The 27,752-nt window shown below is 37.5% G+C and overlaps 1 protein-coding gene across 1 annotated transcript; it reads right to left on the bottom strand.

The window, feature by feature from the left end:
- Positions 1–945: 945 nt before the first annotated feature.
- On the bottom strand, positions 946–26,650 carry wif1 (wnt inhibitory factor 1). The gene is made up of 10 exons (XM_007259741.4): positions 26,387–26,650; positions 26,071–26,213; positions 21,218–21,326; positions 19,698–19,838; positions 14,984–15,079; positions 11,260–11,355; positions 11,066–11,161; positions 5,894–5,989; positions 4,669–4,764; positions 946–1,936 (listed from the first exon to the last, which is right to left on the bottom strand). Exons 1-10 carry the CDS (start codon positions 26,526–26,528, stop codon positions 1,806–1,808), a joined length of 1,146 nt encoding a protein of 381 aa, XP_007259803.2. The 5' UTR covers positions 26,529–26,650; the 3' UTR covers positions 946–1,805.
- Positions 26,651–27,752: the final 1,102 nt, after the last annotated feature.

Below are 27,752 nucleotides of genomic sequence, written 5' to 3'. Positions count from 1 at the left end.
GGTTACTGGAACACTCAGGGTTCCTCAATTTGAAGCTAGCCAGCCCTGGTTAATCAAAAACTAACTAACCAAAAATGCATTTTACGCATTTTTGAATGGACTAATAGATATTTTAAGCAATATTGAGGACAGGGTGTTGGAAGGTCACCACACCACCTCAATCATTCCACAGGACACAGTTCCATTTCTCCACAGCTTAATGCTGGGGGCTTAATACCATTTTGTTCCATGCCTGGCATTAGGCATTATAATAGGACTGAGGATGTCTCAGCAGTTAATAATTGTTTGGCGGAGAATATAAACATTTTTTTTTTTTAAGTATCATTCAGCCATTGTCCATACACTCTATATACGGAAAAACTTTTTTATATAAAATTATTCATATAAAATGTTTAATATATAAGAAATTTCATACAAAAAAATCAATGTAAAAAGATTTGATTTCAAGTCATTTTTGAGCATATATATTAGTCCATTCATTATAGAATGTTGAGGAGTTGTGAGATGTTATATTGTGAGTATGGTTGAACACTGGCCACTGTGCTCATGGCAAGGCATCATGAATTATGGGTTTGAGGTTGAGTGAAGTCTGATAGTGAGTGCCAAATGGATTAGACATTAATTGTTCACATTTTTGTGTGGGCATTTAACATTCCTCGATCCACAGCGTTACATGTGCAGTAGGAATACGATATAAAGGGCATTACCACCCACAGTTGGCAGCACAGTGGATGGTAATGTATTGTGGATTGTGACTGGCAGCATCTGGCTGGAAATGCCCGTGCAGACAAGAGATTCTGACAAAAGCATTATCAGAAAATTAGCCATATTATTTAAACTGTTCATATTAAACAAACCAGGCAAGCTCTTAATGTCTTAACACTTGTTTTAAGACTAAAGCTGTCTGATAATAATAATTCTTAAAGAAAAGACAAAACAACCTCACATGATTGAGATGGTTTTATTCGAGTGGTATAATCACCCAGATGAAAATAACAGTCCATTAATTGCTTATGTCTATGATGCAATAAGAAGCTTATTCATTAAGTATAACTGAATTGTTATACCTTCAACAACTCAACTAAGTATCAAAACTTTGAGTAAATAAAGTACGCAATAACTACCCTACTTTATCATAATAACTAAATATATATATATATATATATATATATATATGTGTATGTGTGTGTGTGTGTGTGTATCCACTTCCCATGGTGTGTACACTACAGAATAAATGTTCTAGAGTCTCAACTGTACTTATTCAGAGACCTTCAGCCACTGAGTCATTGTCTCTGTGTGAAGGAGAAAGTGAGTGTTGATGAAACCAACCGGACAGGCGAGCCAACCCATGAACATGAGCTGAAGACAGTAATTACCCTCCTCAGTCAGGACAAGCCCACACAAAAGAGCCTCTGGACTGTAATGCACTCCCTGTGATTCATGTCCACATTTACAGCTGAGCTTCAGGACTGCTCACAAACATCACAGGCTGAATTCCAGCCAAATCTGGATTACAAAACAGCCTGTGACTGCCTCACCCCCCCCCACCCCCTTCTCTCCCTCGCAGCATCTGCAGGGCAGGGGAAAGGACCTGACAGAGCTGCGAACCGGCCGATACTCTATCAAAGGAGTTTACACTGTGAAAGGGGATACGGAGAATGGACTATGAAAATAAAAGTCCACGGAGGGATGGAGGGAGGATCCCAGGGCGGATGATGAGGATCTGAAGGGGGAGGACGAGAAGCGGCCCCCTGGGAGGCTGGGTCGGGAGGGGGCAGAGAGTGCCAGGAGGGCGAGTGTGAAGCTTAAACGACGTAGTTGGTCTCAGAGGGCTGGTTATTATCAGAGGCCTCCTTGGTTTCTTTTGCTGATGGGGCTTGGGTCTTGGGTCTGGAGATGGTGGGGCGGTGGATGAAAGGGAATCCACCACGGTACCCTGGGAGAATAGAGGAACAGAGGAACAGAAGTTGGCTAACAGGTCCAGTGCTTAACAATTACAGATTCCTCAGCTGTCACCATCAATGCATTTTAGTACATTAGTACATGAAGTGTGTTTGGCAATTTGGAAAGAAGAGCTGTTAATTAATATTGTGATGATATTTTGTTCAAAACAGCTCATTTTGAGTTCCTAATGACTGTAAAATTGTGATAATTATGAACATATTCCTTCAGAGACTATCTGTAGCAACAGCCTTCCAACCCAGGGACACGATAACTTGCGAAAAGCAAAGCTTCATCTAGGACAGAAGATGACCCATGGGAAGACCAACATTCAAGTTCAAATGAAACACAACATTAGTCAACAATCTAGCAAGTAAACTAGACGTGCTATCTTTTTTTTTAATATATCATTTCATTTCTCCTTTTTCCCCATTTTCTCCCCATTTTGGCTAGAAGGATGCGGACGAGCAAACGCCTCCTCCAACACGTGTCAGTAAAAAAAAAAGTCAGTCACTCATTTTTTTGAGCTGCTGCTCATTGCCTGAGCAGCTAGTGTGCTCGGAGAAAAGCACAGCGGCTAGGTTCCGATACATCCGCTCACAGACGCCTCGTGCTGCCCGGTGCCACCTTTAAGATTGATGGGGAGAGAGCGCCATCTTCTCACCCGGAGGGAGCAGGGCCAATTGTGCTACCTCTGAGCGCCGGCAGCTAATGCCAAAGCTGCCTGAGCAGGGGTTCAAACCTGCGACCTCCCACTCACAGTGGCAGCGCATCTTGTTATCTTGCGAACAAAATATCTTGTACTAGTAATGATATGCTGTACTTAAGTTGAATAGCTTGAAATGACTTTTACAGCTAACATCCCAGCCAACATGCCCACATGGGTGAAATGTTGGATAGGTGGGTTTCAGGTGGGCAAGAGTTCTGAATGGGTTTTGTATATGTGTTGTTGCTGCGACCCATGTGGGTTTCCCATTTGTAGTGTACGACCCAGATAAGGTCCATGTTTAACCCCTCCTGGTCGCACGGGGACAACATGGAACATTGGTTACCCATTGACGCCCCACAAAGGCATGCTAATTTATGATAGTTGGGGAAGTAGCTAACTTTATATCTAAAGCTAGACCTGAACCTAATCTACTTCGAAAGGAATCTTAAAAATTGGTGTTTTGGGAGGAAATTACCCAGAATTCTAAAACAATGTATCTACTGCTATTTCAAACAACCTCTCCACCTCCACCCTTCCTCAATATTTCAACTACATGGCTACTTGGTTAATTGTTGCCCAAGCTGCAGCTTCTTCTGCCTATTTTGGGGCTTGGTCTGTGGCCTACCACTGGGCAATTCAGCCCAGACTGACTTTTAAATGAAAAAACAATTCAACCAGTCAAACCAGAGGTCATTTACATACAGTCACATGCAAAACAGTTGGCACTTTACATGTTTTACATGTGAAAATAAGTACAAATGCTCTGCAGTTAATACAGTAATGGCACATTTAATATGTTACATTTAATTTTTTTTACAAACACAAAATACAGACAGAAAATATTTATGCTTCTTTTCACAATTGTTAACTTTCAATTCTGTGAAAACACACACATATATATATATATATATATATATATATATATATATATATATATATATATATATATATATATATTTTTTTTTTACTTTGAAAAATACTGTAACACAATCTTTCTGTTTAATAAAGTAACAGAAATAGAACAGAACTTTAAAATTAAACAAAAAATAACATTTTTAGCTTTTAACTAAATGTCCATTGTATGGAGAATATTTGTGTTGCCTAGGGGAAGGTTTTAGGTGGGTGAGGGTTTTTAAAAGAAAAAATAAATTAAAAATTGTACATAAAAGGTTAACCTGTATGCCTTCAATAAATAATTGGTCACAAAAAAATAAAATAAAATCTTGTGCTTATTTTCATAAATTATTTAAAGCAGCATTATGTGAAAAGTAGCAGGTAGTTTTACTCATGGGCTCCCGCTATGGGTGAAGAGTGTAGTTTACTGCCTTTAAGAAAAATCACACTTTTAACCCCGTCCTCGTGACACACGTACATTTTGAGTGTGTGTACTTCATTTCATTACAGTAATATTACAGAGCTTTACACAGAGATGATTTGTGTGATGTGGGTTAGGTAGCTTTACACAGTTTAACAGAGGCAAAGTTACATAGTGGAGGTAGCTGCATTCCGTGCCCAAAATGGCAATGACTTTTACGCCATTCTCCCCGTTAAAAGTGAGTGGGGCATCACAATAATATTATTTTAGCTTAAAATGCTACATAATGTTGCTTTAAAGAGAGAGGACTCTCCAAAGTGAGTTAGCAGCACATCCACAAAAGTGAACGGAATCAAGGTAATTGGCAGTTACCAATTACATGAAGGCTGTAACATGAAGCATTCCCTTCGTGCTAAAGAAGTGAATGAAACCCTGGCTGCAGGGAGGAGGCGGCTCCGCCCAACATCCTGCTCTTATTTTTCTCCCAAACCTCCGGAAGGGCCCGGGCTGGCTCTAGGGTTACAGTGGATTACATGTGCTCATCTGTTTACAGGTTGCAATTAGTAGCCGGGGCTTGGGAAAGCGGCTGTTGGGGATTGCAGAGGAGTGTGTGTGTGTGTGTGTGTGTGTGTGTGTGTGTGTGTGTGTGTGTATGTGTGTGTTGGACCGGCCGCTTTGTGGTGTGATCGGGTTCCTCACTCACTCTTATTGCAGTGACGTCCGTGCCAGCCGTCCCTGCAGTGGCACCTGTTGGGCTCTATGCAGGTCCCGTGTGCTCCACAGCTGGGCTCGCAGACAGCTGCACACACACATACACACACACGCACACGCACACACACACATATATATAGTGACACAATGTTTAGCCTTCAGATTTAGATGGGATCCTGGACAGGAAGTTTTAATATCTATTGCAATTGCACTGACCACCAGCCGTCCATTCAACAGCAAACTGTGTGTCGCGCACGTGTGTGTGTGGGTGTGTGTGTGTCGATGCACATCAGTGTTTATTAGGAAAGTAATCTAAGCAAATGAAATATTCAATTATGCTTCATTATGGTATGCAATGTATAAAATATATAATCTGCCCTATAAGAGTTATTTTTTATAAGACGTGGGCACAAGATAATATATCACAGACATGTGATAATATATTACGGTGACAAAACAATAAAATATTATATTGCCACAATAAAAAAAATAAGGTCATAAGACAACATATGTATGTTCTAAAATAACATATTATTGATTGATTAGATAACACTCTTTAGTCTTTTAAGGTCACAAAAAAAATATGTAAGGTAACAAACTACTATTTTATCTTGTGGGCTCAATAATAAGAACAAGCCTTGTTAAAATACACTATTCTATCTCAACTATAAAGCTGTAAATAAAAAAATATATATAAAGAGTTATAATACAATGAATATGCAGAATGTTTTTTTATCTCAAGGTAGATAACTTCACTAAATAAATAAGATAACTACACAGACTCATTGAATTATGTAATAATGCTTTTAAAACTAGCATGTATCTATTTAAACAATATTAATATTAAATCTATTTTGTACAAGTTGTTATTTATAATAACATAACAGAAGGCGCTGGTATTGAAGTAATTGAGTTTTAAAAGACTAATTAACAGCTTATCTTATTAAATGACAAATCAACAGCGTAACTATTTTATTAAAAACTAAAATCTTTGGAATGTTAACATGAATTTCAGAATTTCATAGTATTTTGTGGTGTGTTCCTCTATTGCTTTCCTGACATTATGACCAACAGGTCCACCATATTCGTCTGAAAGCAATCTGAACAGAAAGACGACTTTTTAAACTCTCTAAATATAATTTTTTTAGAGATGGCTATAGATAACAGATGGCTACAGAATTGAAATGCAGGAGAAGAACAGCAGGTTACAGTCTCACCTTTAGAGCACAGATCTCCATGATAACCCTTGCTGCACTTGCATTTGTTTCTCCCCATGCATTTGCCTCCATTTCTGCATGGCTGGCGGCATTTACCTACAGAACAAACAACAGAGTCACACACACACACACACACCCTGTATCACATCACCACCGCAACTTGGTAAACTGGTTGAAATAGAGTGTTCAGTCTATGCTGGTCTGGTCTGTATGAGGACATGGAATATACAAAAAAAACACACACACAAAAGAGGCAAATCTCTGAGTGTTCCTTTACTAGCTTTACGACAGTGTAACTTGCCCTGTGTCCCCAGAAAACAGATGAATGCTGATGAATGTATTAATAGTTTCCTATTAGGAATGGGATTCATATTTTAGATTAAATATCCTTTAAATCTCCAAATTCTATATATGTATTTTTTATATTTTCCCATTTTCTCTTAATTTAGCTATAGGCCAATTGTCCCACCCATTCAGCTGCTACTCAGCTGTATTTCCTCCATCACTGGTGATGCCACAAAACAAGGAGGGTAAAGACTAGCACATGCCTCCTCCGATACATGAAATTAGGCACCGCCTCTTTTCGAACTGCTGCTGATGCAGCATTGCTGAGTAGCATCACAATGCGCTTGGAGGAAAGCAGAGCTACTCGGTTCTGATACATCAGCTCACAGATGCCTTGTGCTGATCGACATCACCCTAGGAGTGATGTGGGGAAAGAGCGCCATTCGCTTTAGACCACTGGACCACTCGGTGCCCCTGTAAAATCAATTTGTAATAGGTTTTTAACAGGGATGTAGTAATCCAAATTAGTGATTCTGATTTTATACATTTGATTCTTTTTAGGGTGTTTTCACACCTGAAAGTCCGGACCAGTCTGCACTAGGTCACTAGGTCTTTGTTACACTGTATATATTTAGTCTTGTTAGTTTTGTTGGATTTCATTTTGCAGTTTAGCAAACAAACTAAAGAACTTTATTACATCCTGTTGCCATCAACTATATGGGCGGAGTCTCTTTATACTGCATATTAATTGGTTTGTAGGATGTTAGTTAGAAGTTTGGCAAGTTGCTTTGCCAGGTGTTGTGACAAATTCAGTCAGAAGTCAGAATCTGACTCCCCTTCGGGAACATGTGAACCCCCCAGCAGAATGAGTGTAAAAGATTATCATCAGATTCCTTTTACTTTCGTTTATAAAAAAGTGTTAATTTACTGTTACTGTAAATAAATTAATTCCCAGTTTAAGCGTTTGTGTTCTTACTTGCTGCGTGACTCATCTGCATGCCAAAAGGGAATCGGAATTCGACACAACACCAGTTGATTTTCCCTCTGGTTTGCTTAAAGACTGACTCAACTTCCTGCAAATGGTCCAAATGCTTTCACACTGCAGATGAACCTGATTATGATCATTGTTCAGTAAATCCAGACCGAGACCAGTTCTTTTGGTTGGACCAAACTCTGGGAGTAGTAGTTCACAGCTCTCAAACTAAAGAGTCAGAAAGGCGTATTTAGCTGTATTCAGCCAGTTAGACACTATGGATCTGATGCCTTTTGCATGCTATGTATACTGCATTTTATAGAGGGACCGAAATGGCTGCAGGTTTTGATTCTAAACCACCAGCAGCACACCTGATTCCATTGTTTAATCAGCTGCTCTCAGCCTTTAAACAAGTAGTTTTTGTTATACAGGGTGTGCCTTTGAATGTAATGAAAACCTGCGCCCACACCTTTCCTTTACCGATAAGATTGGCGACCCTTGTTTTAGAGGACACAAGTATACAAGCTTAAATTCCCCATGCGTATGCACCTTTATAAAAATAAAAATCAATACATACTTTTTGTCCGATTTTTGTGTTCAGTGATATCAGTGATACTAATTTCTAATAGCACATAAAGGTGACAGAAATTGTTCTATGAACAAAGCCAGAAAAGTACCACTCTTGGATACCTAAAGGACATAAATATGACCTTTGACAGATTTATAGCCCAAAATCTGGCTGATCTCAGTCTATAAAATAAAGTAAAAATTAATTAAGGATGCTGAATTAATGCATGACAATTTATTCGAATTTTAAAAATATATTAATATGTACAAGCAAGCAACAAGCAAACAACAGAAATCTAGATCTGTGGCCAGATCTGTGAATAGTAAAGGGTTAACAAATTCCATTCTAATCCAGTACGCAGTGGAAACTGTGCATCATGCAACTTGAAAAGAAAATAATTGCACCTATTTAGTTTTTAAAGCCCTCAGGTAATTAAGAGCCAACAAAGCGATATAAAAGTGAAATGTAATGGAAACGAGGTGAGGGGAAATTTAATGCTTTCGAGAAAAAAAAAGCAGGCGCATGGGTGTGGATGGATGCTTGCGGATCTCTAGCGATGATGGAAACCTGCTGAATTTCAATAGGCCCTTTGTGCCTCCATGCATGAAATCCATCTCCGTGGACAGACAATAGGCGATATCTTTATAAAAACACATCTTCACATTTATCAAAGCAGGCTTGTGCAGAGAGCATGATATCTGATCCTAGAGAGAGCGAGATAGAGAGAGGAACAGAGGGAACTGTGAGCTCCATGCTGCTGCGTTGCTTCAGAACAGCCTTTTCCAGACGTCGAGGAACTCTTGGAAATAATTCAGTCACTCTTAAAGACTGCAGGACTAAGCTGAAGTGTATGTGTGTCCAAAGATATACGGCTTTAATGTCTTAATAGTCTTCCCTCTTACATATCAGGTAGTGGGAGTTACGCAAAGATGCCTATGAAGGGAAATTATTTATTCTGCCTTTGAGGAGGGGTGTTGAGACTCGACAGTGAGACAGGATGAAATGTACGGGGTGAGGCGGAGTGTACAGACAGGAACCAGACTAAACACATATATTCAATAAAGAGAACTACTAGACATATAGTTTAACATTACACATTAACGCTTCCTGTCTTTTTTTGCCAAAATAACCATATCCTACATTACATTGTTGTTGCTTTGTCTTTGAGACAGATATGTGTAAATTAACGAGTGCTCTAACTGGCTGTCCAATTAATTTGTGCATTGCTACGTTGGGGTAGTGGTGGCGCACAAGGTTATCAATCAATGGCATTGTGGATTATTTAGTACTCTGATTTGACAAGCTGTCTTTAACCCCCCTCTCCTCCCCCCCAGTCTGGGCATGCATGCTCACTATATCACTGTGATTGTGTGTATTTTACTAGTGTGTTATTTTGTGTGTGTTCACTGCACAGATGGGTTAAAGGCGAAGGTCACGTTCTGTCTGTGCCCAATACAAATGGTGACTAAGGTTGGCGCCTGGTCAAATAATGAAGTCTAGACTGAAAAACATTCCATCAATGTCACCATGAACTGATAGAGCTAATCTGCTGCAGACTAATAGGTGCATATTATGGCTTTCCACTTTTTTTGGTGGTTCTTTAAATTGACTGCCTTTGAAATGTACAGTTTTGTTCCTTCTCCTGAAAAGTTGTCTATTTTTGGATATAGACATATTTTTGCATGATAATATACTGAATAAGTAATATACTGAATGAACATATTTAGTTTTTTATGACATCACAGTTGAGCTCAGTTTCTGTATATTGACTAAAACAGCGATTCTCAACTGGTGGGTTGGGACCCAAAAGTAAAATAAAAAAATAAAAAAATCCATGTTCATCTGATTTTGTACTTGTCTTTTATATTAGGAAACAATATATTTTCTTACTAATGTATTATGAATGCAGAGGAGTAAAATATATAATTGTGTGGAGTTTTGATATTTTATTTGATATTTATAACTTTTATACATGTAGCTGTCTTTAAAAAAATGCTCTTAAATTCACTTTGCATGCATATGTATTTTTGCATGGGTTTTTAAAAACTATTTTTTTCAATATTAAATTTGTTTTGTTTGTATTCTAAAAAAAAGTGGGTCATGACTTAATGACCATGAGAAAATGTGGGTCCCAGACTGAGACCAGTTGAGAATTCCTGGATTACAAGGACTTGGAAGTGATTGACAGTGTTTACATACTACTGTACTTCTAACTCTTTCATTTTCTAAGAAAAAGTAAGGAGAATTTGGTTTTCCATTATACGATCCCTTTAAAGTCAATATAAATTATTAGCTGTGTTACAATTACCCGTGAAGCGTCCAGGTGTAACGGCCTAATAGCACTACTAATGGTGTAATGCCCTGAGATCATGAGCTGGAAGTTACTGCTCGTGGTCGTCGTTAAACTGTTTTACGTCACGTTTGCCCATGGAGGTGCTGGCCCATTTGCCATCAGTGTGAGAACACACTTCAGATAGGAAGTTTATTTAGGGAATTGCTCTGAAGACCCTCATGGTAATGTGACCCTCATGGTTAAGTGTCAAAGACAAGGGCTTCAGCCATTTCTTTAAAAATCAGTCACTAGAAATTAAAGAAATAAAAAAAAAACTGCTTAATGCTGTACTGATATGACTGATTCATATATTTGTAGATTTTACTCTTTAATATGTTTTTCTTAGGTTATAGAAGTGAGATTATTTAATTTGTTACTTAGAATGTAGAGAACTTGGTGTATTTTACAGCCTAAAATGCTAGTCTGGAACTAATGGCAGCTCTGTGTTGATTAAGAGGTTAAATTTTATAAAGCGTCCCTGAATAAAATATATATATAAATAATGGCAATATATATGGAGCTCTGGAAAAAAATGATAGACCACTTAAAATGTTTAAAAGAGTTTCTTTGATTTTACCAAATTGAAAACCTCTGGAATATAATAAAGAGGAAGATGGATAAACACAAGCCATCAAACCAAACTGAACTGCTTGAAATTTTGCACCAGGATTTGGCATAAAGTTATCCAAAAGCAGTGTGTAAGACTGGTGGAGGTGAACATGCCAAGATGCATGAAAACTTCATGAATATAAACTTGTATTCTTTGCATTACTTAAGATCTAATAGCTCTGCACCTTTTTTATTTCAGCCATTTCTCATTTTGTGCAAACAAATGCTCTAAATTACAATATTTTTATTTGGAATTTGGGAGAAATTTTGTCAAAATTTTGTATCCAGGTCATTTTGGAGCATTTCTATTGGCCCATTCATTGAAAAATTGTAATACACCCTAAAAACAACTCACATTATGTGTAAAATTGTATTTAGATCTATAAGAACTCTGTTTGTACTCACTTATTTCACAGCGGCTGCCCTCAAATGCAGCAGGACAAATACATTTACCAGGATGGAAACAGGTTCCCCCATTCAAACATGTAGTGCTGCAGTTAGCTGCAGACAAATAGAACAAGTGCAGTTAGAGTCACTGAAGACTATTTTACTTTATGTTACAGTAATAAAACAGTGTGTAGGGTAAAAATCTACCATACCTTTCTCACAGCCGGCTCCAAAGTAGCCAGGAGGACAAATACAGACCCCTGGACTCATACACAGACCACCGTTCTGGCATCTTGGTGAACACAGCGCTGAGAGAGGAAAACAGATTGTGCAGATTGATTATTGTGTATATGTGTGTCTATTTTTATTTAGCAAAAGGCCTAAAACACTAAACTGTGTATACTGACTGAACTGATGAGCTGAGTGGTAAGGCTAAGGTAGAGCAAACACAGTCAAAGCAAACTACGGTAAATCCAACACAAATTATAGGTTTTAATGTTTTTTTTTTCCCCAAGCCTAGTCTTGGACTTGATATTTCGATCAGAATTTAAAAATTTCATTCAAAATGTTATGTATTTTAGGACTGGCAGGTGTGCTGATCTATAGCTCAATATTGATAGCAGTCTAATACTGGCCAAAATTATTGAATTGAATATTTAAAGAAAAAAGTATAATTAAATATGATCCATTGAAGAGCTATTATTGTACAATAAATGGACATGACCTCAATTATTTATACATTACAGATCCCATTAATGTCAACATTATCATTACTGACTTTATTTAAATAGTGTTTTTTTGTCCGTATTTCTGCATTATTTTATCAAATGGATCTGAAATTAACAATGTTCATTTAATATTCGATCATTTATTGCAGTTGTTTCTGTGACAATATAATAATCATCCCTTGTAAAAAGACAGTATACTTAAGAGCATTAAAAGTATGTTCAAATTAGTTAAAGATACTTAAAGTGCATTTTCAATTTAATATACTAAAAATAAAATGCACATTAAATATACTTTTTATCATCTGCTGAAAGTGCACTTTAGTATATTTTTTATTCAGTAGAATAAAAAAAAGGTTTTGTACTTAAGTTGTACAAAAAAAGCACTCAAGAGCAAAACCTAATGCTTTTATATTGTGTTTAAATATATCTTTATTACAATTGAAAAGTACTTAAGTTGCCATAAGGTGTCCCAAAAAAGTACCTTAAGTATTTAAGTATTTTCATTTTAAAAAGTATGTACTTTTCCATGTTAAGTATACTTTTAGAAAATATACTTAACTTACTTTTCTTTTACAAGGGATGGTTGACAATGATGGTTAAAAGTTATTTTAAAAGATCTTTACATGTTTGATTGTAAATTTTTTCTGGTACTTGTCTATTTACATGGACAATTCTAGCCAGATTCTGCCGGTCATGTTCATTACCACACTCTGTAAGAACATTGATCAAGAAATGTTAAATGCCAGTACAGCCTCTCTCAAACCCATGCCTTGCCATGAGCACACTGGCTAATGTTCAGCCTCATTCACAAGATAACACCTCACAACATATGCGGGTGTTCCCAAGCCATTACGTTATAACAAAGGGATTCATCCTCTACCTGAGACTTCTCTGCATAATCCCTGTCTAGGATGCCAGCCATATATATTCAGTTAAGGTGAGCTTCTAATGTTTTAGAGGTAGCAGAAGACGCAGCTGAAAACATTGTCAAAAATCCATAATTCTCTTTCTTCAAAGCTGCAAACTGATGAAAACCACATGGCTCTGCCACCCAAACTCTGATTCTGTTCAGAACTGCCTCATGTCTGACTTCATATATGTGCCTTCCCATATACCCTGCTAATGTGCAGCAGGCTTTAGTGGGCTCTGTAATTTGCACAAGATGTTTTGGAATGTGCTGTGTGCATTGGTAAGGCATAATCACTGTAATGATCAACTAGAATTATTTGTTAATAAAGAAGACTTAACCTTCCACCTTCCTGCAGAATAGGGTTTCCATAAATCTTGTACTTCAGCTGGTTTCTGACTTATATTGCTTTAAAGCTTTATGTCCGTTGGACGTGCCCCCATGGTCATAACGTCGAGAAAAACTCTTTGATTTTGTAAAGAAACCTACATTGAAAATCTAGGCTGATTTCCATGCTTGGATATTGGCCAGCTGTAACAGGTTTTTAGGATGCAATTCCACATGATATACAACAAAAAATAGGGTGATTATATATAGGTGTAGGTTGATTATATTATATATAGGTGTAGGGTGATTATATATAGGTGTATAAATCTATACACCTATACATATTAAAGGAAAAGCCTGAAGAAATGACAGGAAAAGCTTCAAGAGCATCTTACTGCATGTATCTAACACATTAACATCCTACCAAGCTGTGTGGTTTGTATGAAAACCTTTATTTGGAATCAAGATATATATAAAAAGTATTAAATATAAAAGTGGCTTAAATGAAAAAGTGCTCAGTTTAGGAGTCTGGATGGATGCTAAGACTGCACTTTAAGTCAGTGTGATACTCGTGCCTGAGCACGCCTGATCAAAAGTTCTGTTTTAATTGAAGAAATTATCGTATTAAGGCACACTTATAATACTTTAATTTTCCCATAAAATCATTAGTGTGCCTTATAATCCGGTGCGCTTTATGTATGAATTCTACCTGCCAGGTTGTAAGGAGCAGTAAAGCCACTTCGCTACAGCACTATAAAGGAGCTTCAGTGAAGTTTTTCTCCAGCACTGAGGCTGGAGCAGCATTAGCATTAGCCGTTAACCGCAGTGCTAGCTCTGCTTTGCTGTTCATAGGCGAGTAAATCAGACTGTAGTCTGCGTGTTTACCATGTTAAAACAAGCTACATGGGACGAACCGCTAGCTGATAGCCCCTTGGCTTACTGCAACACTCAGGGTTCCTCAGTGTCGCTCTGTCGGGCGGCATTTACTAGCGCTAAACGCTGCTAACCGAGGTTAGCGCTGCTGCTAACTGCGCTTATAAAAATATTTGAAATCTAAGCCTGCTGTAAATAAACGGAAGTGCTTTACTCACCCAAATAAACAGTTTTCAGAAGAGAAAAATAGATAAATAGAAAATAGATGTTTATTGATGGTGCACCTTATAGTTTGTAAAATACGGTAGGTGAAATTATAAATTAAACACCTGCAGCTGAAGAGCTGACAGACAGGGTTGGTGGGCTAATTAATTCTTGTGTGGTGTTCATATTTTTGTTACTCGTTTACTTTGTTACTTGTACTTAATTCAGCAAAATTAAGCAATTTTACATTAAAATGCTTTACACATGCTTGCTTCACCTAAATTGCAAGCAATATAAACAGCTTACATGGTTAATATTTTCCCTTTACCTTTCTTATGTTACATTTCTTTCAAAAAGTGCTACTCTTTTTTTATTAGTTTTTTAATAAAATGTCAAAGAAAATGATTATAACTCAAGATATAGTAGAGTAGAAAATTTGTTAAGTTTCAAATTTACAAATGAAGCAATGGGGGGGGGGGGGTGTACAGTGTGTGTTTATCAAAAATCTGTTTATGAGTTTGAGTTAGAAAAAATATTTTTTTAGTGTCATTTGATGAAAAATGAAAACGGGTCCCATAGACCCGAACACCACACAAGGGTTAAGAAACAAGATGGTGCTACTCTAATTACAGTCTCTACAATTCTTGCTTTACAATTTTGTCGCACAACTATTGTGAAAACATATAACTTATGTGGGAGCTGGGTGTGAGCTTACCTGTGCTGATACCAGTGCAAAATGCATTCTAGGATATTGAACTATTTTTTTGGCCAAGCATTATATAAGTATTGGTGTTATACTGCCATGATCAGACTCTTGTTCAGGCTTTTTATTGAAAAGTGATTTTAAAAGGTGTTGTTTTTTTCCCCAACAGGAATCTGTACAGCAGGAAGGGTTACCTTTTTCGCAGTGTGTTCCATAGAAGCCATCCTGACACTCGCAGACTTGTCTTTCATTGCAGTATCCTCCATTCCTGCAGCCACCAGGACACTTAGCTTTAAAGAGAGAGAGAGAGCAAATAAGAAGACAAAAGACATGATGAGAGTTCTTCTCCTGTTCTCCCGCCACTTCACTCCCAACTTCCTTCCTACAACCACTTCAAGGCCCGCCGCATTCCTATACACTGTGGCAGAAAGGAACCGACTTCAATCACAGACTCGCCTTCAAAAGAGCCGAACGACAGCATTTGCAAAAATTGTGAAGGCTTTGAGGTGAAGCCACAATGTCATCAAGTCTGTCAAACACGTCGCATCCCATATAGCCCTTTCAATTTAGACGCCAGTGGTCTAGCAAAGGTTTTATTCATATTGGTACTCTCCTCTCTGAAGGCCATGTGGTCCGGTCACATTAAAGGCTTATTCCATGGAAACAAGTGTAGCTTCCAGACGTGTTTTAAAAACAATTTCCTCTCTGTCTACAAGCAATAGCGGTGTCTGGAATATTCGCAACAGTTGACCAGCTGCCCTAAGGGGAACCTGGCACCAGCTCTTAGCCTCCCGCTACAGAAACGCAGCGGACATGGAACGAGCCGGGAGTATTTGTCTTCTTCAGAAACAAATCCTGTCTGAGACCTCTAAGAGTTCTTTTCCACACAACACTGACTCAGTCTCCAGTCACAGCCAAGACACATTCCAACAGGCCGCAGACTTAACTCTTAGAGTTATCACCCATGATAACAAAAGCATTTATTAATCAGAATCTGTTTGATGCTCCTTCAACTTGATACGTGATACATAAAAAAATTAGGTGTTGTATTTTGATTTGAGTAGGGTAAACCCGAAAAGGAGTTACATCACAGCAGCACAGCAGTTTTTTTTATAATAAGAAATTATGCTTTACATGTTTATCATTTCTTTGCACTGAAATAAATAATAGGCTTGCCATTATTGAACAACAAAATAAAGGTCATTAGCTATCAAAAAAAAAAACTGAGCAATAAATCATGTAGTCATAAAGTACGCCAAGACACTACAGGTGCAAAGAGTAGGTTTAAAAAAATTCCACGCTAACCAATTCTACATATATTTTTCACTAAAACAATTATATTTAGGTATGCAAAGAACTCCAGCTAAATAAGTACATATTTGCATATGTCTGCAAAAACAGAAAAGCTGATTTAAAAAAATGCAACTTCAGCATGCGGAATCATCGCCAGATCTTTGAGCTCTGTAATTTATCCTTTAAAGAGGGAAAAGGCCCCATCTGGCCATGAAAAAAATATCATTTGCATGTGGATGCCAGTACACATACCATACAATATACCATATATATATACATACAGTATAGTAATGTTTGCATCATGTTGAGACCTAAAGAGGTTAAAGAGACAATGGGCTTTATGAGAAATGTCTTCTTAAAACCTATTTACACAGTTATGACTGTAATTCTAATTTTCACCAATGTTTTCCTATGTGAGATCTGATCAATTTACATTTTCATTTCAATAATGTTTCTATTTAACATTTTTTACATTAAGAAATGTTTATTTTGTTAATTTTCACAGTCAAACTGTGGGAGAGCAAAGATACATCAGTTGGTAATTTAGTCAGCTTTCATTGGCTGCATTTCTTGGCTATATATGAAGGCTTCTTTACTTTGGAACAGTTTTCAATGATGTTGAGGTCAAGAAATGCAGACTAGGCTTTGAAACACGACTTATGCATCCACTTTTAAAAGTCTACAAACTTCCCCTTTAATGTTTACCTCACTCGGTAAAATATTGCAGTGTATAGCAATTTCCTATCCATAGTGAAGTGTAGTCTGACACAAGAAAAGTACCTAAAAACACCTGTAACATCATCTTTTGCTTAAGCAGTGAATCTGAAGCGGTCAGCTTTGCACCAGAGGACTGAGAGTTCAGCTCACAACGACTGCAGTGTGTTCTCCTGTGTTTTGATCATTAGAGCACCTTCAGCTGTCAGTGAGGAACGTGCTGCTTCCTCCCTACCGAGAGACTTCAGCCAGATGGACCATTTGATCTGTGGTGTCTGTGAGGAAGGGGGTGTGTAAGGAATGCAACACTAGGTGTGTGTGTGTGTGTGTGTGTGTGTGTGTGTTAGGGGGCACTGCGCTTTCTCTCTCATTCTCATGGCTGCAGCTGGTAGATTTCACATGACATCATGGGCTAGCCATGGCCTTTGTGTGTGAAATGCAACAGAACCCGTATCATATCCCATATTCTTCTCTTTTTCTCTCATCTCTCATCTGTTCCTAATGCAAGGTTCACACTACATGCCTTTCAGAATTGTCAGATCATTGTACTCTCCACGCTACACACCTTTACTGGGTATAGTTTAATGGACGTGGTTTTCACACTACATGAATGACATGGTCTCTCACCAGGAGGAACTCGCACCAAGTCTGTCTGCTCTCTAAAAATGTTTTTATTCCAGAATGGATGTAAGTAAAACATGTGTAAGTGATACAAACTCACTTAGAAGTAAAACAAAAGTAAAAGTAAAAGACTTTTTCCTCACCCTGTGTTTTATGCTCTTATTGGCTGTAGCAGTCCCTCGAGTCATTTCCAGGCCGAATACATGGCTTGAATCTGCAATGCATTGGTTCTGATTCTGGCCCAAATGCTCGGCTAATATTCGGTTGAGTATTGCATGTGCCAACACCCCCGTTTTCTATGTATTATGTAAAAAAAATTGGCCCAAGCTGTATGTGCTAAAACATCGGTTTCTAAGTATAATATGGAAATTGGCCCTTGCCACTTGTGCCAACTCTCTGGTTGCCAAATACACACAAGACAGCATGAAGCCAATTCCCATATTAAACTCAGCAACCAGGGTTTTGGCACATACAGCTTGGCTAATATCCAGGTTGAGTACTGCATGTGCCAACACCCCCGTTTTCTATGTATTGTGTAAAAAAATTGGCCCAAGCTGTATGTGCCAAAACCCCGGTTGCTGAGTATAATATGAAAATTTGCCCTCGCCACTTGTGCCAACTCTCTGGTTGCCAAATACACACCAGGCAGCATGAAGCCAATTCCCATATTAAACAGTTTTGGCACATACAGCTTGGCTAATATCCAGGTTGAGTACTGCATGTGCCAACACCCCTGTTTTCTATGTATAATGTAAAAAAAATTGGCCCAAGCTGTATGTGCCAAAACCCCGGTTTCTAAGTATAATATGGAAATTGGCCCTTGCCACTTGTGCCAACTCTCTGGTTGCCAAATACACACCAGACAGCATGAAGCCAATTCCCATATTAAACTCAGCAAACAGAGTTTTGGCACATACAGCTCGGCTAATATCCAGGTTAAGTACTGCATGTGCCAACACCCCCGTATTTAAATATGTAAAATTCGGCCTGAGCTGTATGTGCCAAAACCCTGGTTGCTGTGCCAACTCTCTGGTTGCCAAATACACACCACGCCTGGCCCAATTCTGTAGAGCCTATCCTGTCAGAACCCTGTTTCAGTCAGTGCTGCCGTACATCAGACGAGCTCGGCTTGATTCTTCATGCAATCTTGGTTGCCAAATATGTCTCGGGGCCTGTGAAGCAAATCAGACCTAAATCGGACCCAAAATCATGTAGTGTGAACCATTCTATACAGACATGTTCTATATGAGACCCAACATGTTCCCAAGCTCACTCTGCAGCAAAAAAAAAAAAAGAAAACGCTTCCCCAATGCGCTTCCTCATATCTTTCCATCAATGCAAAACCACACATTAGCCTGGGCCTCAATTAGCCCCACTGTGACAAAGGAAGATCCATTCACTGCTTATACTTAGGCCTGAACCCTTAGACCACAACTTCAGTAGTCTGTCATCAAACACAGAGCACAGGCTTCTGCCTGAGGCCCCAGAAGCCCTGAGGTTTTCCCCAGAATGCCTTTCGTGTCCTCCACGAAAGTGCACACATCCACTATGGTTTAACGCATCAACCCAACCAAAAATACTAAATGTTCCTTTGAACAGAAGAGTTATGGTCATTATAACTCGCTCTGACAACTTTTTAAGACCAGTAGTTTGTTGCTGTCACAAGTAAAGGCTTGTGGAAACTTTTTTTTTCTAAATCTATATTAGTCCATTCATTAGTCCCAGTCTTAAAGTGTTTATGTAATATTAACTATTTTAAAAGTCATTATTACTAGAATCAACGGCTTCAAAACTACTTTGTGTCAACATCAGTTATACAAATAAACTGTGCTTGATTTTGTGATTTAATGGGGGATTTGTTCGATTAACTGCACAATTTTCTGTAATTAATCCCTACAATTAATCATATGATTGTAGACACTGTTTAGTTACTCACAATTAACTAAATCACAGTTATTGAATAACTCTAAGCAGATAACTGCAATTATTCACAAGACTCAAACAGTTATCCATGCTCAAAGTTGTTCATCAGTTTGTTGTTAATCCAATGAGAGCAAGTAAAATTGAGAGAGAGAAATCTAGTAAATTAAAAACTAGAACTTATGACTGAATATATGACTAAATAATATATTCATAGTAAGTTACATCCCTGGAAACAAACATGTTTACAGATCAGGTGGAGAAGTGACAGAGGTGTTCTTTGAACAGTCTATAAGCAGACGTGGATACAGAACAGATGTGTGAATAGAAGTGGGAATAAGCAGGGATGCTGGATCTAACCTCTCTGGCAGGTCTTGAAGAAGATGGCATTGTGTGGGGTCCTCAGAATAATGTTTCCACCCCCATCCATCACTAAGATAGTGACCTCAAACGCTGCAACCCCATCCTGGTCGCCTCGGCAGGGGAAGCCTACCTGAATCACTGAGCATACACACACATTCACTGTGTTAGTGTGGAAAAACCGTGGGTAATAAAGTGCTGTTTCTCAAACAGTAAGTTAAGTGAACTTAAATAATTTGAGGAAAGCTATTGCTTTAAATCATTTAAGTTTCAATCCCTTAAATCATTTGAGTTTACACGCTGACAAACAATGCACTTGTTAAGTAAATTAACTGAATTTTACTTAATCTATTAAAGTTAAATCTTGACTTAAACCAATGTCCAGGCCTGGACTTCGTAATTCTTGGTAGGTGTGATGCTAAGTGACCAATCATTTACATTAACACTGTTCCCTTACCTTCCAGCAATAGCAAAACCAGGATTATAATCTGGATTCGAGGTTCAGATTTTAAAACCTGTCCAGAGTTGGGGATTGGTGTTGATGGCATATTTATTACATGTATATTTATATATATTTATATATACATATCTATATATATCTATATCTATCTATCTATCTATCTATCTATATATATATATATATATATATATAAATATATATACATGTGAACATAAGGGAAATGACCACATACTAATGGTGAGTAAAGAAGGGGATAGATACACCCAGTATGCAAATACATAGCCACAGGAGCCAATGGAAAAGGTGTGTTACTCATGAACGTGGCACTACCCTACAAATACACCACACCCTAAAGGTCATTATATTTACTTAAATCAACTCAGATCTCTGCATTCAGTATAACTCAATTGAATTCATTTACCCTAAATCCAAAACTTTGGTCTTACTTACATGAACTGTATGAGTGTATATCTCAACTATTAATTTCTATTGAGTTAGTTTGACTTTCTTACCTTACCGGACAACAAATGTATGTGTTTTCAAGTTATGCTGACTTTTGAATTTAATTTATGGAATAGGAAATATAGTGTACTTTAGGTTAGGTTTCTCACTATGCAGCACCATTTATGCACTAAAATGAAACGCTAATGCGTTGAGGAGAGCACCAATTATGTTGGTACTATAATGTTGCCTGTATTTCTTTACATGGGGCTGCAATTTACACTGACATGCCGTAAAACCGAAACTAGGATTGCGTCCTAGTTTCATAACACACAAAATTAAAGAATGGTGAACTTGTGTGTGGGTGCACTAACTTTCCAGTACAACCAAAACAGATGTAATAATTGCCAAAAAATCTATCTAATAAATTGTGGCGTCATGCTGGATATTTCTATACTGTAAAAATTCTTATTGAACTAAAATTTTTAATAAATAACTGGAATGGACCATTATTTGATTCAAACGATTTGAGCTAATAAATAAGCCAAGTTCAACTGCTTTTTACCACATGTTATTTATGTAGGTTTTATTCTGTTTTTGCAGTGTAGTGCTTATTCACCTGAAGCTTTGTGTGGGACAGATCCCAGCAGCGGGACGTTGACGATGGGGTCGTCCATGATCTCCTTGTCGAATGAGCGCAGAGACTGGAACTCGTAGAAATACTCGGCCTGCGGAGGACAGAGACGTCGTCTTTGCTCTTTCACCTTTTTTAAATAACAAAAGTTTGCAAAGCCTCTATAGTGGAGGCGTGGGCCTCCAGTGCCCTGCCGCTGAAGGAGGGCGATTGGGGCCAGCAGAGGCCCATTGAAAAGAGATTCGTAAATTCAATTACGCTGTGTAAATCATCCCAGCGGTGGAGACACATATATCTGCGGGGAGTGAATGGGAGCGTTTGGTTTGTGCGTGTGTGTTTGTGAATGGGTTTATTTACTCCGAAATAGGATGAGGCTTTCCGGCCTAAATAATGCTCTTCAACCTTTGAAAATTACATCCCTGTCAGAATGGCCGTGACAGCGGGGCAAAACACACACACCACAAAAAATGTCCCAGAACGAGATGAAAGCAAAGGACGTGCGGCATTCTCTCTCTCTCTTTCTCTCTCTACTGCTCCCTCTTCCTTTTCTCCTCTCTAGGTTTCTGGAGCATGGCGGCGTTTGATGAAGGGAAAAACACACAGGCCGTGTGGAGAGCTTTGCTAATCCTACCGCTGAATGGTAATAACCAACACAGATAACTCTCGCCGCCAGCCTTTTATGCCCCAGGCTTTTGTTCTTAAGCCTCAGCGGCAGGCTTTGAAGTGTGGAGTAACAGAGCTGAGGAGAGAGTGGGCCCTCTCTTTCTCTCACTCTCCCTCTTTCTGTACCTCTCTCTTTGTTCTGTACCTCCTCTCCCTTTCCCTTTCCAGCCCCACTTCTCTCTCTCTTCTCCGCTGGGTCGACGTGCCATTTGTGGATTATGATCTCAATGTGCACGGAGACATCGTTAGTGAAAGCGAGATCCAGAAGACAAGCTGACAACAAGAAAGTGAAGCGCACAGGCCAAACACACAGACAAACAGACTGCAGTTCTGTTTCATCTGCAATTTCTATGTTGAAGACTCCGTAAATGCTGACTCCAGTCTCTTAAACTGAACGTAAATATGTGTGATTCAGTTTCTGAATCAGTTTCTCTGATTTTGCTATTTATAGGTATATATTTGACTAAATTAAACATTGTTGTTTTATTCTATAAACTACAGACAACATTTCTCCCAAATTCTGAATACAAATATTGTCATTAAGAGCATTTATTTGCAGAAAGTGAGAAATGGCTGATATAACAAAAATGATACAGAGCTTTCAGACCTCAATTAATGCAAAGAAAACAAGTTCATATTCATAAAGTTTTCAGAAATCAATATTTGGTGGAATAACCCTGTTTTTTAATCACAGTTTTCATGCATCTTGACATGTTCTCCTCCACCAGTCTTACACACTGCTTTTGGATAACTTTGTGCCTTTACTCCTGGTGCAGTTCAGCTTGGTTTGATGGCTTGTGATCACCCATCTTCCTCTTGATTATATTCCAGAGGTATAATTTGGTAAATTTGGTAAAATCAGAGCTGTATGTGTAAACAGAATGGCGCACACAATGTAAATCCAAAAAGTGATTTTAACATTATTGGTAGTGCTGATTAAATTACTGTTTTAATGCAACTTTCAAACTGACATTGTGCATCATTACATATAGAACCTGTCTGAGGGATCTCAGTAGATACGCTTGTGATTTAGTCAGGAACCTGTAGAACTTTAATGTGGCAGTGATTTTAATATTTAATAAATAAATTTCCTAAAATATAAGAAGGTTATTTTTGGACTTTCTTCAATATAAAAGCTGCTGAACGGTTGAAAGAATTGCAATAGAAAATCTCTCATATGTTTAATTAGATTGTTGAGATTTTATTTTAATTTATTTGATTTTTTCAATATTACCCAGCCCTATTTTGTGGTGTATCAATCAAAACCTGTTGAACCCGTAACCACAGCTTTAACTTATTTTTTCATTTAACCTGCATACATATCTTGTCATCTACATTTAAATAAATGAGTATGCAACAGGGCACTTTAACAATGAGCAAAGTTTTTAAACAAAAGTAAGTTGAGTTACATGAGTATTTTTGTTCATTTTAACATTTAAATTAGATCTTTAAGTTGCATCAACCATTTAATATTTTAAATGTGTCACAGGCACACTCAGAGTTATGAACTGCATTGATGTATATGGATCACATCTATGACTTTTCAGTTGTTTCCACAATCAATATTTAGTACCTTCAGTACATTTTACTTAAACTTAATGTTTTATACAACTAAAAGTGTCTTAGGTCTCTGAACCTGTTCAGTTTGAATGTGTACAGACTATGGACCTGTTGAATGCCCTGGTCTACTGGTAGACCCCCCCCCCCCAAAAAAAAAAAAATCAGTAGTCGAGAAATGAAATATATATGATACTAGCATTCTAAAAGTCAAGATCCCCCCCCTCCCAGTTGAACGTAGGTGCCAATCAACCCAATACACTTAGCCAGGAGAAAGTTTTGTGACCAAACTGTGAAGCCCCCAACAATACCCCCAACAACAGCAACAGTAGGGATTACCTAATGCATGCCATGTCTGTTTATGTACTTACTTCTATAACCCATTGTGGAATCATACAGGAATAGTAATGTATCTGCTATGACATAGTGATCATATTGAATTAATCATTTTTCAGCTTTGAAGTTCCTTTTAAAGTTCAAAGAAACCAGACAGTGCCTGGGTCTACACTGTAATCAGATATGGTGTAATTATAATTGCTCAAATTTGCAGAAATGAGACGTATTAGAAGCTAATAGATATTTAAGAAGGAGCTGCTGCTCTGTTTAAACACTCATTCAGCCAGTAAACTCACATAATGATGAAGTTTCAGAGCCCACAGACCATGTGTAAAGGAGGAGTAGGGAGGTCATTTTAGCCACCGCTTATTACCAAACCAGTGATGGATAGCAATGAGGATCAAACATGCACAGTGCCCCTTCCAAATAGAGTTTTGGCCTTAAAACATGTCCTGAGGCCTGTGTGTGTGTATATGTGTGAGTGTGTGTGTGTGAGAGAGAGAGAGAGAGAGAGAGAGAGAGAGAGAGTGTGTGTATGTGAGAGAGAGAGAGTGAGAAAGAGTGGAGCATGTTTCAGTGGGCTGATGGCCCAGATGTTTGGCACATGCATGCAGAGGCTTTGATCCGAGGAGGCAGCTCCACCACACCAGCACGTAAAATACCGCAGGACATGGACATTACAATAGCACCAGAAACAGGGGAGCTCAGAGCCGCCTTCAACAGGTCACCGCTCAGCCTTCAGCACCTCATACCATATTACTAAAGATAAGCTCGCACACTGAGGAATCACTACAGGCAACACACACACACATACATATACATAAATATATATTATTTGTGTTATTTATTACAATTGTATTATTTTTTTATCATTTATTTGTAACTAAATCCAAAGTATAAATGTCCTTGTATTATTTTAGACCAGTTCAAATATATTAGACCAATTAAAGAACATGTATAATTAATTTCATGAAATTAAATGTAATTTACATGATTTACAAGTTGCAAATAATCTACAGGAAAATAATATCTAAAAAAAAAAGTTTCCTGGCAGCAGTGGAGCCAGATAATATCTATATAAAAACTGTCATTTTCTGTAAGTTACGGACCGGTGAGTTACCTTTTTTTTTACATACTTTTTCTGGCACCACTGCTGCCAAAAAAATTAAAAAAAAAATTTACAACAGAAATTTTAAAACCTATGTACTTCACAATCACTCGCTGTGACTTTCTGGAAGCAGGGGTGATGGAAATTTTATTATTACTTTTTTACATATTATTTTCCTGCACCCTGCTGCCAGAATTTCTTTTATGCATTTTTCCAATATTATTTATTGTATATATATTATATATACTACAGGAAGATGGATGATCACAAGCCATCAAACCAAGCTGAACTGCTTGAAATTTTGCACCAAAAGTGGCATAACATTATCCAAAAGCAGTGTGTAAGGCTGGTGGAGGAGAATATGCCAAGATGTATGAAAACTGTGCTTTAAAAACAGGGATATTCCACTAAATATTGATTTCTGAACTCTAAAACTTTATGAATATGAACTTGTTTTCTTTGCATTATTTGAGGTCTGAAAGCTCTGTATCGTTTCTGTTTTTTGAGCAATTTTTCATTTTCTACAAATAAATGCTCTAAATGACAATATTTTTTTATTTATAATTTGGGAGACATGTTGTCCATAGTTTATAAAATAAAAAAAAAACAATGTTTTTACTCAAACATTTACATTTAATCAGGGACACTGATTCAGAAAGTAAACGGTCTCTTATTTTTTTCAAGAGTTGTATATACAACTGTAATTATGTGTACATTTACAGAAAATGTTGCTGTTTTTTTATTAATAAATACATTCTTGATCAAATAGTCAAATAAAAGCTGTTAGAAGACGGCTAATTCATGTATTCAATGTATAATATTTCGTTCTTTGTAAATCACAACATCACAAGATTTTTTTTTACAGGGAAATCCTATAAACCTATTAAAACATACTAAAACAAAGTAAGCAAAGCCTATAAAAACTTTTTTTTCAGTGTAGTTTCTTAATGTGAGCATGCTTTAAAAAACATATTGAGCTTTACTCAAAGAGCTGCAATCACCACAGCTGCACTTCAGTAAGAGCCCTGTGACTATAATGTTTGCACAGGTGTTATAACAGCTCCATACCAAAGATACATTCTTTTTACATTCACTTTCTAAACATATTATAACACTGCTATTACAGATCTAAACAGACTGACCTCCATAATACCTCTCAATATATTCTCCATACCTGATCATCAGTGACCTGCCAGGTGAAGTTCACGTGGTGGATGTGGACAGGTATGGCGGGCATGCGCTGCTGGGCTTTTTTAAAGTCGTGTGTGAACGGGGCCATTTGTCCTTCTGACACAATCAAGATATCCTCCTCGAAACCTGTGAAAGAAAACATGCCAGAACTCAGAGCTCCTCTCTCTCTTTTTCCTCCTTAAAGCCCAGCAATATCAACCTGCTTACATGATCAAAAAATAAGTTTTAGAGTTTGAAACCCCCTCAGAAGATCCAGGACCTCCACACTGCCCCACAGCATCACACACAGAACTATTTACCTATCAGTATCCTGGCCTGGTTGGCATCAATCCACATGTACAGGCTCCCCTGCTCGGGGGCAGCTCCGGCTGATAAAGCTCCCAAAAGTAGAAAAAAGTAAGTTTTCAGGCAAGACTGGAGAGCAGGAGACCCCCGAGCCATTTCGAACGACCCCTCTGGATGCTGAGTGAAGAGCCGGGTTTAACGTGTCCCTCCTCGCGCTGAAATCCCGGTTTAAATGTATCGTCACCGCCTCTGGGATTGACAGACTGAAATGTCTGCGCTGCTTCGCAGGGCTACTTGTAGACGCCGGGACCTGCAGTTCCGAGCGCCCGCCACACGGTGGCGTGATGTGCCAGAACAGGACCACAACATTATTATCAATCTGCTGTTATAATAATAATAATAATAATAATAATAATAATAATAATAATAATAATAATAATAATAATAATAATAATAATAATAATACAGAGTTTAAATGTTATTATTCCGAGATTAAAAGTCACACATTACAACTAATTTCTATAAAGGTACAATAATAATAATAATAATAATAATAATAATAATAATAATAATAATAATAATAATAATAATAACAATAATTCCTGATTTTTGCACCAGGAGTGGCATAAAGTTATCCAAAAGCAGTGTGTAAGAGGACACAAAATGCATGAAAATTGTAATTAAAAAACAGCATTACTCCACCAAATATTGATTTCTGAACTCTTACACCTGAATATGAACTCTTTTCTTTGCATTATTTGAGCCTGCGTCTGCATCTTTTTGCTACTTCAACCATTTCTCATTTTCTGCAAATAATATTGGAATTTAGGAGAAATGTTGTCCTTAGTTTATAGAATAAAAGAGCAATGTTCATTTTACCCAAACATATACCTATAAATAGCAAAATCAGATAAACTGAATTAGAAACTGAAGTGGTCTCTTATTTTTTACAGAGCTGTACATAAGAAATATTTTGTGAACACTTTGAGACCATTCATTAAAATATAAATTAATTTCATGAAAAAACTAAGTTTAATTGTCATTAATATTAATAATTTGTCATCATCTTAGAATAAAATGTATAAAATAACAGTACAAAATCCTAAGTGAGGGAATATTGGTCCATGAATTAAGATATTGAACTAAATTACTTAAATAAACAATAACATTTAGTTTAAAAATCCTTGACATAATATTTTTTTATTAACATGGATCATTTCATATGTTCTGTACATAACTTACACATAAAAGCACTGGAAATATAATAAACTTAATCTTAATCCACTTAAAACCCTATTCTATTAGTAGTTGTTTTTTCAGAGCTGTATGGCAAATTAAAGGGAAAAATTAAGATGATCTTAAATGTGTGTCCGATAGTGT

The sequence above is a fragment of the Astyanax mexicanus genome, chromosome 2 (assembly GCF_023375975.1).
Source record: "Astyanax mexicanus isolate ESR-SI-001 chromosome 2, AstMex3_surface, whole genome shotgun sequence".
Lineage (NCBI taxonomy): Eukaryota > Metazoa > Chordata > Actinopteri > Characiformes > Acestrorhamphidae > Astyanax > Astyanax mexicanus.
This window is presented reverse-complemented; position numbering and strand designations above follow the sequence as displayed.

Coding starts and splice junctions, on each gene's coding strand:
- wif1 (XM_007259741.4), bottom strand. CDS start 26,528: ATGGCTCGGGGGTCTCCTGCTCTCCAGTCTTGCCTGAAAACTTACTTT. Junction 19,839..21,217: donor TGTCCCACACAAAGCTTCAG/GTGAATAAGCAC, acceptor GTGTATGCTCAG/TGATTCAGGTAGGCTTCCCC. Junction 1,937..4,668: donor CGGACGTCACTGCAATAAGA/GTGAGTGAGGAA, acceptor CTATTCTCCCAG/GGTACCGTGGTGGATTCCCT.